The following is a 13,401-nucleotide window of genomic DNA, read 5'->3' on the forward strand; positions in this document are numbered from 1 at the left end:
TGATTTATTTTAATTTATTTTTTTATAATTGTTGGTTTGGTTTATTCCAGCGAAGTGAGGGAGAAGTAAAGCGGTGTGTCCAGCTGACAGAGGCTGCACTTGTGAGACGGTCCCTGGCGGCAGGCAGTTTCAAGGGGACCCACATTGGGCGTTTCTTTGCAGCTACTCCTACGGAGGGTTTTGCTCTTGAGCAAGTTTTTTACTGAACAGCGGTCATTACATAACGGCCACAGTGCATTAATACAAGTAAACCTGCGGGTCAAAGAGTAAAGACAAATCATTTCCACCTCCTGTTGAGCAGCAGTTGGCGAACATTAGTGAGTTTAACTTGCTCTGTGTAACTTATAGCCTGTGGACAAATGTCGTATCGTTTATTTGATGTTTAATTATATAAATCCACGGTAAAGTTTTGATGTACAAATCGTTCGCAGTGTAAATTGAGACATATGTCGCCAGGTAGTGTTTTTTTTTTCTCCAAAGTAAAGTGCGGTGTAGTTAGCCTCCTAGCTTAGCTAACTTTTGACTAACTTTATTTCAGGCTGCCTTGAGGGACCGTCGTCAAATTAGTAGACGTGAGCAGAGGGAGCGGTGCACACGGCCTGTTGCCTTACTGCGCCACTTTAAGTGAAATGGGACGCCTTGAAACCTCCATGTTTGTATCTTGAAATTGCGAGCGGAGTTGAGCACCATATTGAATCAAAGTTGCCAACTCCTTGTCAAATGCTTTGAAACTTTTTCAGACTTTCAGCTTCCAAAGGCGAGGTGGCGGTGGTAGTGGGGGACCGAGCCGGACAAACACACACACCCGGAGTGTAAATGGACGCGCTGTAGGCGAAACTTGTTGCCGTGTTTTCCCCACCGGAGCGCTCCAGTTTTGTTTTCGTTCTTGGTGAAGTTGTTTTAATGCAGCACCGAGTCAGCGAACTAGTATCTCCAACTTTGAAGTGTGAGGTCAGCACTCTGGACCAGACCTGGATGTGATGGACCATCCGTCCTCAGTAATCACCCAAGTCAGCCGGGATGAAGAGGGAAGCAAAGCCGCAGGAGAGAGGGGTAAGTCGGGGGCTTTTATTGTCGTCCCGCTTTCTGCTTCTGCACGTATGTCAGGAGGAGAGAGACAGAGAGGGGAAGAAGGGGGGAAAGAAAAAGTTTTGCAGCTCCGCGGTCACAACTGAGTCAAAGTTCACGATCCTCAACTCGGGAACCGCACAGTAATCTGCTTACAGTACCGACACATTACAGCAGCAGGCATATAAACACCACTGTTAGGGAAGTGGACTGAAAACATGTTGAAGCACTAAAGCTGTCAGTTCTCTGTTTCTGCATAGATTATGGCTGCGGCCCTTCAGTCTCTGATGATGAAAGTAAAGGAAATGACGTACCAGTGCTTGATTAAAACAGCTGTAATAGTTTAATAACAGTAAAATAATCTTGCTTTAAATCCAATATAAATTTGTCATGTGATGACTTTGGGAAAACAAATGCACAATTTGCAGTAGAGCTGTTTTTTTTCCTGCAAACATTAGCCTATATTTAAAAAACATGCATCATGAATCAAATATATTTCACTACAAAGACATTTCCATACTGAGAATGTAAAATCTAACTTTTAATCTCCTCATATCTCCAGCTCTGTGTTCTTACAATGCCTCTCTGTTTCCCGCTTAACCAAACAACCGGCCTGTGAAATTCTGATTTCCGCAATGTAACACTAACTTTATCAGCCCTGTGTGTGTACTAGCAGTGGATCCCTGGCAGCAGCGCCGCCGCTGTACACAAACCAATGACAAACCACCCGAGTGTAAACGCAGGTTACTGAGTAAGCCGGAGAGCTGTCAGTCATCATCCCTGACCCTGAGAAAAGAAACTGCTGCCAGCCATCTTCCTGAAAAGGCCGTAATCTGACTTCTCTCAGGTTTAGTGTCACTCCTGTCACTTTTGATGAAAGGACACTGATACTTGAACTGTGGCTGAAGTTTAAGCCTCAGGCAAACTGTACACACACACATGGTGCACGGATGATCTGCAGCTGATATGTCAAGCAGCAGCCTTCTTGTAAATGTGTAGTAGTAGGATATTACATAACCTCGTCCCCGCATTTTGAGAACATGTTTATGCACTGTAACACACGGCCACGGTCTAAAACCACTTGTTTACGCCTGTCCTGACTAAAGAGACTGTAGATATATTGTCTTCTTTTAGTTTTCTTCCAGTTTTCCACTTTAATGCACTCTTACTTTCTTCATTTGCTTAGTTTCCCACTCTACTTTTAGAATCACTTCACTCATGTCTTAATTTACCACACAGTTTTACTGAGATGCTGATTCTTGCTGTACTGCTTGGCCAGTCCATCTCCTATAGGATTTATGACGCTGGTTTGTGATTTGTCCTGTGGTTTCTGTGCATATTTTTTGTCAATTGTTGTGTTTTTGAAGGTGCCACATAAATAAAATTACTCTAGACATGAAAAACATAGTTTGTTAGCTTCATTAAATGAAACCAGAGCTTTTAGTTTTGGTTTCATTGCCATGTCAGGTTTCATTTTACTTTTGTCGCAGCCACTCAATTCAAACATGTGCCCTATGTTTGAACAGTAAGAACCTTAAAATATACTTTCTTATGGATTAAATGGCTGTAAAAGGACGGAAGAAAACTTTCTGATGAGCAATAATTCTCTTACTGTATTTGTGCACCTATAGGATGGACCTAAAAATGGGGTCAAAGGTGGAGGAACCCTCTTTCTACAGCTCTTTATTTACTCTGATCCACCTGAACTCTGTGTGCAGAACAGTTGCCTATAGATTAGGGTCAGAGTGTATGTGTTTTTTACATCTCTGTATTATTTTACATTTCTTTTTTTGGTGTCATTTTCTATTTCTACTAACAGCATGTCTATAATCTATATATATGTGATCTATAGTAATTGCTTCTGTAACCAGATCCCTCAGCATGTCGGTGCAGTTTCGTATACGGCTTTGTCAGTCAAGCCGGCGGCTGTCGACTCGTCGTCCTCTGAAGTATCAGATGTGGCGTGCGCGCTCATGATCTGTCAAGTTGCATAAAACCGTGGCTCGCCCGCACATTTTAATGTAGTGTTTGCTTTTTAACTGGAGCAGGTCAGGTTCACCCCCGACGTCACAAACCGATTTGAAAAGCTTCATTAGTCTGTGTTTTATTTGAAGGTTTTATTGTCACATGAAAGTGTCAGAGCTTTTTTTTAAAGGCTGTTTATTTCAAATTAAACCCTTTTAAAGACGGTGAAACCTTGTCTCTGATTAAGGCGAATTTAAAATTATTGGCACCAGCATCAGGACACCAGGGTGTCGTCGTAAAACGGTGACTTTCGAGACATTTGGAGTAAATCTGCCTGGCTGGGATCTTTGTAGAGGCTCCTTTTTTGTTATGGGTTGGCGTCCTTATGTTTTGAATGATAGCAGCTGCAGGAATCTGCCAAATCTAGAGCCTGACTAACGCTCAGGAGTTTGGGAGACATAAATTACCTGGAAGAGGAGTGGAAGCGTCGGTTACAGGAAACCATCAACACCATCAGACTTAAAAATGGATCTAGGCTGATAAAATACCTGATAAGGCAGAGCGAGCATGCTCATCCATATGATAAGACGCTCTGAAATGTTAATTTTCTGTAAAGTTATGAGGCAGGAGATGACATGTTGAGAGTAGGCGTTCGCATCTGATGTTTCTGATGCCGTTTGTCTTCATTAGAATTTGACAAATTGCACTTTGTCTCTTCATCTCTGACTTCTGTCGGTGATATGACAGCCGGCGGTGTGGTTGCATCTGGCCTCTAGGCCGGGCAACACACCGGTGGTATTTCTCACTCGCGGTGGGTGCTTGCCTGTCTATTTGTGTTTTAGCTTCGGTGTTAACGTTGGCACAGTCGGAGTGAATAGCGGCCGTTGAATATGTTTTCACCCCGAGCCAGCGAGGAGATCTGAAGACTTTCCAGAGACAGCGACACACATGAAACGATTGTTTCGTCCGAGTTTGAAGCCACGTGTGTTGATGGGTTTTTTTTTTTAGCTCGATGTTAAAAACAACACCTGCAGTATTGAATGGTACTTTATAAAAGTGATCTCTATTAGTTTTCAACAGTACTTCTTTGTAGAATTTGTTCTTTTTTTAAATGTCAGTATGTTTCTTTGGAGATGAGGATGGTAAGGATCTATTTGAGCATAATGTGATAGAAATGCGGATTAATCATCATGAATCCAGTTATTACATAAAATGTCATGTGGTTCTGATGGAAAATTGACAAATAAATGAATAACCAGTGAATAATTGATTAATCAGCTCTTTACATCCTCATTTCATTGATAGTATAAACAGTTATAAAACACACGGACAAACCCTCCTCATAGCTTTGAGTGGGTAAAATGTGGATGTCTGTTTTTCTCTGTGGCACTCTCAACTGTGTGTGTCATCTGCATTAGAAACCTATTTTAAGAAGAGTGACATAATAGTCTGAACATTGTTTTAGCTGCAGCAGGGGAACGAGACACGTGGAAAGTACCCGCTGGACGCTGGCAGTGTAAACACCACACACACGTTTTGAAGAGACAATCCAAACAGTTTGTTATGAAGACATCCAGACCTGTCAGGTTTAAGGATCAGTCAGACGGTGGATATTCTTTTACAGCCCTGAGCCCAGAGTATGTTCCTCCCTCCTCATCCTCATAAAGCCCCCTTTTTTTTAATATAATTGAATGCACGCTCTGTGTTGCACGGACACTGAAAGGCGTGAATATTGGTCAACGTGAGTAGACACTGAGAGATTGGAGAGGGACAAGTAAGGGGAGTCAGGAAATTATTAAAGGGATAGTTCAACATTTTGGCAAATTGGCCCATTGCCATAATCCCTATAGTTTTAGGAGTAGGTTCATTACCTTTAAGTGTCGGTGCAAGCTGTTTTTAGAACGGAGGAGCAGAGCCATGAGCTTCTCAGAGCTACGCTACGGAGGCTAATGGGATTTCACCACACTATGAGATAGAGATGAGATTGTTTTCAAGGTAAATTCATGCAAAACCGCTGATGTGCGTTCCCGTTGGGGGCAGTTTTTCATCAAGCAGTTTCTGGTGTGGTGAATGTGCAGGTCACAACTTGTCCACCAGAGCGTTTTAGAGTTGTTGGATTGTGTATTTGATGAGTTTGATGAGGGAAATCCCATTAGCCTCCGTAGCGTAGCTCTGAGCAGCTCGCGGCTCTGCTCCGCCGTTCTAAAAATAGCCTGCACCGACAATTAAAGGTAACGAACCTACACCTAAAACTATAGGGATTATGGCAATGGGCCAATTTGCCAAAATGTTGAACTACCAAAAAACCCAAAGGACATGCGTCACAGGACACTTAGTAAGATCCCATCAACTTTGGGTTTTTTTTAATTTCACATCTGTATTTGTGGTAGGGGTGTGTGTGTGATCCAGCACAGGTTGGGATTATTTATCGGAAATTAGGATTTGTAATCATTCACTTATCTGTCACAGTGACCCAAAAGAAGACAAGTCTCAAATACAGTAAAAATGTCAACCTGTCTCGACATGAATCCAGCTCAGCACACACAAGTAGCAGCTTAACAGTATCACAGTCTTAACTCCCGCTACGCTGCAGCACGATGGCAAGTAGCTTCCTCCGCTGATACCCGTCTGTTTCCTCTTCCTGTTTTGGCCTGAGCGCGGCAGAGGCCAGCGGAGGGTCAGACGGGGTTTGAATCCACAAATGGGAGTAGGAGGGAACAGGCAGAAGGGGGGGGGGGGGATGAAAGAGGCGTGAGAGATGGACAACAGAGGTTTGTGTGTTGGTAAAGCAGTCACGTCCGGACGGACAGAGGCCGAATAAAGAGGCCAAAACAAAGTCCAGTGAGGGACAGAAAAGTGCGGAGGAGGAGTGTTGATGAGAGGTTTTGTGGGACGTGGAGAGGAGCCGACTGCTGATTTGATTTTGACAAAGCAGAAAAAGAGCAGCAAGCAGGTTTATCTTTGATTTATCTTGAACAGAGCTGCATTTATTATTCCCTTCAGAGGTCAGCCATTAATCCTGCTGACCTTTCAGGATGACATCATCAGGGCAAAGCTATGAATGAATGACAAAAATAAAACTATGATGTGATCATTGACTATTAATAGTCTTGCAATTGACAAATCGTTGCAGCTGGATTACAGCAGCGTCGTGTATTTTTGTTTTTTTTCCCCCCGATCATGCATGTTTAGCCCACACAGTGAGGTATGAAGTTTACGTTGCCAAACCTGTACAGGTGCACTGCACACACCTCCTCTGTCACACCGCAGTGACTGACACACACAAAAACCTTCATTCACAGTTTGCCAAGTATGCTGCTGTTTTGAAAACAACTTTTAAAAAAAAATGTAACAATGGCGGTTTGAGAAGAAAGTATTTCAAACTCCACTTGAGCTGCTTGATGTGAAAAAGTCATAGCAAACCGACCTGTGCACTGATGTATAAATCCACAGCAAGCAAATACTGGACATTTTGACAACTAGACACAACTCTTTTATATTGTTTTAAAAAAAAGGACACAAACAACAAAAAAGTAAAGCAAAGTAAAATATAAAAGCCTCAAATCCATCAGTAAGAGGATAAAAGGACCAAAGCATACTGGATTACACTTTCTGTATTACACTTTCTATACTTTCCTGACCACACAGGAAAGTGTGTGTATTTATGAATGAATACGTGACTGTTTATGAATGGTCATATGACATCTGCCCACGTCTGAGTGGCGCAGTACATTCCATAATAAACTGATGATGTGCTCAAGTTGCTTTTTTTTTTCTTTTTTCTTTTTTATGGGGCCCGCTCGGCCTGCACTGAGCGGAGCCGGAGCGTCGTGTTAAAGTGCTGAATATTCATTGGTGGCGCTTCAGGCTGTTTGCTGCTGACATCAGAGGTGATTGTGCAAGAGCTCCTGGCAGGCACGTGTGTCTCCAGGATGGTCTGCGCACATGCACAAAGTATGAGGAAAGCTGCTGGTTGTTCTTTCGCCTGTGTTTAGACACTCATTGACAAGCTGAAGTCCTCAGTTATGCAGCACTAAAACATATTGTTATAGGGGCTTTTTACTGTTTGTTTTCTGTTTTTAAAGTTGAAGTTTATAGCTGAGTGTGGCAAACTTTTATAGTTTAGTTTTTCCTTTATTAAAGTTTAATTCTGCAGGGTGTAACTGACGCTGAAAAAACAACAAACCTTGCATTTTATTAAAATAATTTGGTTAATTAGATTATTCTAATGATGTGAGTGAGAGAATTAACCTTGTCCATCTTGTGTGCAGGTTCCTCTCCCTCCCTGTCCTCCAAGAAGCCCCGGAGCAGAGGCCTGTTCTCCAGCCTGCTGTGCTGCCTGTGTCGGGACCAGCCCGAGCCCCCGCCCGTCAACAACAACGCCCCTCTGCTGGTCGAGGAGAACGGGACGGTCTCCAAGGTGCGTGTTGGCAGTGGAAATGTTAAATGTGTGCTATTTCTTTTGAAAATGTCAACGTGCGTGTTGGGGTTAATATCATTTTGTGGTGTTTTTAGATCCAGGTGAAGCCGCTGCTCCCTCCAGCGAAGTCAAAAGACTCTGGAAAGATCTGCGTGGTTATAGATCTGGACGAGACGTTAGTCCACAGCTCTTTTAAGGTAAGACGGGTTAAGGCAACAATATTAATTTGCGTTAATTACGCGCAGCTGTGTCCACATCCAGGATCGTAAAGTGTGTTCTTTTAATTTCTCCTCCGCTGACGTAGGGACTTAAAAACATGATTTTGGCTCTTTTCAAAACAAAAAAAGGCTTTACAGTGCATATTTTCTCCATGTGATCACCATCCATCATGAGATAGTTATGTTCAATCATAAGAAACTCTCTGGTAGGTCTATATTTTACTCTGCCTTGTTGTTGTTGGCCCTGGCGGTGACATTTCAGTCATTGCTAAATCTAAACAAGCAGGTTCTTAATCCCAAATAAACACAGCCTCACCTCTGTGCACACACACACACACTGGAAATACACTTTCTCTGTCTGCATATGTCCTGCACTGATCGCACAATGACTGCTTTTTAAATAGTCAAAGAGAAACTTGTGTCTAGAAATGAAAATATCCAGATCTTGTTTGTCAAAATCATCTTTTTTATTTTATTTTTTTTGTATTTTATTTCACAAAATACAAATCCATAATTGTGAACAAATAAATATGATGAAACATGCAAAATTCAAAATCATCTTTGTGTGTGCTTCTGACAGCCTGTGAACAACGCAGATTTCATCATTCCTGTGGAAATAGATGGAACAGTACACCAGGTAATATCACCGTCATGCTCCCTTGTGATAAACGCTGTCATGTGTCGGCGTTTAAGGGATTCGAAGATACGGCTCCTTGGAGATGGATGACATACAGTACAGTGGGTCTGGGCCTGATTCAAGTAATCCAGGATAGGTTTGTTCAGACAAGCACAGCCTATTCCGGATGACTTGGTTCAGGAACACTGCCCTCAGCCGCCGACGCCGCAGAAAGGAAAACAAAAAACACGGAGGAACTTCAAGAAAACAAGTTTTGTGTTTTTTACTTTTAGAGCCAAATGTTTGTGTGTCTTTATGTCACATGCCTGAGATTGTAATGCATGTCATTTTGTCTAAACCATCAGATTTTTCAGTCAACCATGTCCATAATGTTACAGTGAATACCGAAAGATAACATCGCGGCTCCTTGGGCTGTTAAGATTCGTAGAAACTTGTTTTATTTTAAACTGCACGCTGCATTAAAGACCGGTTTGAAGAATGCCCTGTTTTCCAGGTGTATGTCCTGAAGCGGCCCCACGTGGATGAGTTTCTGAAGAGGATGGGGGAGCTGTTTGAGTGCGTCCTGTTCACCGCCAGTTTAGCCAAGGTAGGGCACTTCCTGCAAGCACATTATGCACAGTTGCATATTTTGAATTGCTGAAAATTTACACATTTTCCCCCGCAGTACGCAGACCCAGTCTCTGATCTGCTGGACAAGTGGGGCGCTTTCCGCTGCCGCCTCTTCCGGGAATCCTGCGTCTTCCACCGAGGGAATTACGTCAAGGACCTGAGTCGTCTGGGGCGCGACCTCAACAAGGTCATCATCGTGGACAACTCCCCGGCCTCCTACATCTTCCACCCTGACAACGCAGTGAGTGTCACTTGTTAACGGCACGCACAACACCTGAGTCATGATGGTGACAGTTATACAATATCTCTGGGTGGGACAACAAGTTCATCACCTGCTGGATAAAAAGTTAACATGACCTTTTACCTCATGTAAAGTTACATTTAAAGTGTGTGTCAGTGTTGGATCATTCTGATGCATCAATGTTTCTTAGATAAAGACTTGTTATGTTGTTTTTATTTCTTACTCACTTGTTATTGTGTGTGTGAGAAACACAGTGTGTTGCAATATGTAGTTGTGAAAGGGTCAGAGTGAGTCTCAACAGATGATGATGAAAGTGAACTTATAACAATAATAAAGCAGCGTTTCCACTTTCATTTCAGTGATAACAGCAAAACTGTTCATCACAATCTGCATGAATTGAAACTGATGGTTTCTGTTTCCGTCCAGGTGCCTGTGGCCTCGTGGTTCGACGACATGTCCGACACCGAGCTCCTGGACCTCATCCCGTTCTTCGAGAGGCTGAGTAAAGTGGACAACGTCTACTCCGTCCTCAAGCACCAGGGGGACGCGAGCTAACAGCGTTCGACGTCTTTCATCTCAGCTTCCGAACAAGACGGCGTCCAGAACAGAAATAAAAAACCCACCAGCGAGGCTCCATCACCAGCTCCAGCGATCACTGGCCACCAGACAGAGCACAGACTTGCTTCACAGCTGACAGAGCCTCCAAACCTTCCCAGTATCAAACCATGATCATGTTTTGGGAGCGTTTCAGTGACTTTGATGGCGTCATCACTGCCACCTTCTGGTCAAACAGAAAACTGCCTGAAAAAATTACCTTGCAATTCTCCCCCCCCCCCCATGATCCAGCTCATGTGAGTGAACGAACGAACGAAAGGATGAATGAATGTTTGAGGACATTTCTGCTGTGTCCCCGAACTTGTAGTAGAGTTAATAGAGCAGAGGTCTGCAGCCATGAATCCAATGGACACAGACTGGGTACCGGACGTAGGCTTCTCTCGTGGACTCGGCAGTCTGATCCTGCGATCTGAAGCAGGTTTGCTAAGCAGGAAATCAAGTAGAAAGAAAATCACGGAAAGGTTTACGTGTGAATAAACTTGATCGGTCTCGTCAGCGAAAGAGCAGATAGTCTCTACGTACTGTAGATGTCTTTTTAAAATATTTTTGGAATAGCATTATCTTCATCACATGCCTTAATCTTGTCAGCTATCACACTATTTGTCTGCAGTCAAAAGCATGTGATCCTCGGGTGTGATTTTTAGAGGTTTTAGAACAAAGTGATCAGGTATTTTTGAATAATTGTGACAGTGTTACGGATGAATCTGATGAGAAAAAAAAAATCACAAAGACCCACCTTGGATTGTAATGTCAAACATGATCAGAGTTGTTAAATATATTGACAAAATGATTGGACAGCACTTTAATCTTTAGCACATCCTCCCTTTCACTGCAGTTTAGATATTGGTTTTTGGTTTAGCACAATTTTACTACTAAACCAAGTAAAAAAAAAAAAAAAACTGAATGATAATTAGAGATTATTATTTGGGATTTAGGATATTTGGGATATATGTACTAGTATTAAATAAAACAGGTGGGAAAAAAACAGTAATGTGTAAATAAAAATGTTCATTTGCAGCAGAAAGCAGCACAAAATTTTGTTGCATTGGATTACTATTGCATTACTCAGTTATTCTAAAACTAAATGTTTCATGACTGCAGTATTCTTCTTTCTATCTTCCGAAATCCTGACACTAATATGAATGCACATGACGGTGAAAGAGCAGCTTGTGCTTGTGAAATGCAGTTGTGGATTTCCAAAGGCGGTGTGAAGGTTTGACGGACAGCCAGATTACATCGTCTCCCGCCTGTGTGTTGATTGCCGTCATGACCAGTTGATGCCGGAGACGAGAGGACCAGGATCGACTTCTAAAACCATCACAACAGAGGCTCCGTTGGTGCATGATTGGTCTTGTTACTTGTTCTAAAGCCACACTCAAAACTTGAATTCCTCACAGCATTTACAGACTGTATTTGAATGGGTAAAGAAAGTTGCAGTAAAGTTAGTTTGGCTTGTCAGTTTTGGTCTCATAAGCTTCAAAGTACTTTTTTTCTTTTCAATTAAGCGGTACACATACGCTGGAAACGATTTCAGGACTTGTGTGTCGAGGGGGGCACACCTGCGAAGAAAAAGTGGTTTAATTCAGTCCAGATTTAAAGGAAAAATCCACCCTGAAACACTTCTGGGTCTTCTGTTTTTTGGTTAGTGGTCATATTCTGTTGAATAGACATGACGTAATGTTAATGGACTACTATGATGATGTGTTGTAGTGTGATGTGAGGGTGGAGTTTTCCTTTAAAAAATCTCTCAATTGTAACAGATGTGGAGTTCTACATGGAGTCTGTGCTGCTTTTCTTTTCTTTTCTTTCTTTTTTTTCTTTTTTTTTTTAAAGCTCTTTGTGGCAATGTTAGTTGGTCAGTTTCTTGAGCTGGTCAGTTTTAAGGAGCAGCCTAGTCTCTAGCGAGAGTCTCTTGTCTCTTGTTAATGTCCTTCATATGCGTTGACAATACCATGTGTTGACACTGATGAATGAAAACGGTGGATTTGACTTGATGGCAGCCTTGATGCTCGATGTGACTTTACCCAGATGGAACAAGGATGACAATTAAGTACACCATGTTGAGAGCTATTGCATTATTTTTCTATGTTTAACAAATTCTTGTCAATCAAGTTAGCCTGTTTCTTTTCTAAATAATTATTACTTATTTTAATTTTTCTCTTTGCCCACGAGTGGTCCTCTGATACAATATTTGCAGGTGGTTTTCCCAAGGGGAAAACACTGTTGTTGCTGTTTTCTTGCAAGACCTGGTTGGTTACCTCATATATTAATAGGTATATGGATCAGAAACACCAGCAACTGACTAAAAAACATAGTATATTACTGTTGTAGGCACATAACAGGGTAATTTGTGTGTTTCATGTAAGCCATCATCACATGTCTCAACTAGATTTAATGCTGATTCTGTTGTTTTGTTTGGAATTCATTGGCAAAGAGGAGTATTTATAATACAGAACAAGTGTTGTGTCACCACGGGGCCCATTCGCTGATACTGTACTTCTTACACATTCAGTAGATATGTATATTTTGTTTTGCACAGTAATAAAAGCAAACAAATTTCATTAATATATGGAATATTCATGTTACTGTATTCATGATTCAATAGATGTAACCTAATTTTTGACCTTTGTTGTTTTATCATACCAAATTATATATGGTCTGTATGTAATAATAATGCCATTTTTTTTTCCATAAATGCTAAATGAAAGATGGTCCATGGACTGTTTTGTTGAGCGTTTCCTGTTTTTGCAAAACACCCATAATTGGTGTAGCAATCAAACAATTAGCTAGCTAGCGCCTAGCACACATAACAACATGCGCATTTATTTTAAGTCGTGTTTGTCGCCGGGCGAATGTAAGTTTTGGTTTCCACCATCAGCTTGGACAAAGAACTGTCTCTGGACAAGAGTTTTGTAACGTTTTGTGTTTTATGGAAATGGAAATAGTTATTTAACTGTGACGGCCGCAAACCGCGGCTAGCTTATTGCTAGCTAGTAGCTAACACCAAGGCCAGGGCTTCAGACTGCCTCTAACGGGACATTTTGCCCCTAAAATATGTGACAGTGCAAGTACATTTTTCATTTACTTGCGCATGTGCAACCAGTAGAGTAAATTTGCTGTTTTTAGTTTGTTTTTAACACTGGTGATAGTGTCGTGGACCGGGCAACTCAAAGTATCTGTCATTTGTCATTACATGAGGAGTAGCGCTGCACGTCCTGCACTGGACTGGTTTGGGGTCAATAGGTCACATGACCTGGAAGCTTTTGCGAAAATAATGCTATTTTTCCCATAAAAGTATTGGTATAAGATAGAGGGAGCAGTAAAATGCCATACAAGGTGTGTCTGATTCATCTAGAGTAGATAAACTAAATAGTATTTTGCCTATACTGTAATCATCTTTAATTCCAGAACTTCAGAAATAACACTGGTTGGATGTTATGTCAATGAATCTCGCTCGGCAGACCCTCCTCCAGAGAAGAAAGCAAAGGCCAGCTCTGGTGTCAGTATAATTATTATGCAAAAGTTCCAATTTATTCAGCATTACAGATGAATATTGTAAAGTTTTACCTCCTTGATCGGGGTTTTCCTGTGCATGTTAGTGCTTCCATTTTTAAAAAGTGTTAGCCTA

General features: G+C 41.8%; 1 protein-coding gene across 1 annotated transcript; it reads left to right on the forward strand.

Moving 5' to 3' along the window:
- The first annotated feature begins 307 nt into the window (after nt 1-307).
- On the forward strand, nt 308-12,114 carry LOC310997203 (carboxy-terminal domain RNA polymerase II polypeptide A small phosphatase 1-like). Its single transcript, XM_083986880.1, has 7 exons — nt 308-1,053; nt 7,305-7,453; nt 7,549-7,650; nt 8,252-8,308; nt 8,802-8,894; nt 8,973-9,158; nt 9,585-12,114. Exons 1-7 carry the CDS (start codon nt 981-983, stop codon nt 9,711-9,713), a joined length of 789 nt encoding a protein of 262 aa, XP_083843006.1. The 5' UTR covers nt 308-980; the 3' UTR covers nt 9,714-12,114.
- The last annotated feature ends 1,287 nt before the right edge of the window (nt 12,115-13,401 follow it).

Source organism: Trachurus trachurus, assembly GCF_905171665.1.
Source record: "Trachurus trachurus genome assembly, chromosome: 2".
In the NCBI taxonomy this organism is placed as follows: domain Eukaryota; kingdom Metazoa; phylum Chordata; class Actinopteri; order Carangiformes; family Carangidae; genus Trachurus; species Trachurus trachurus.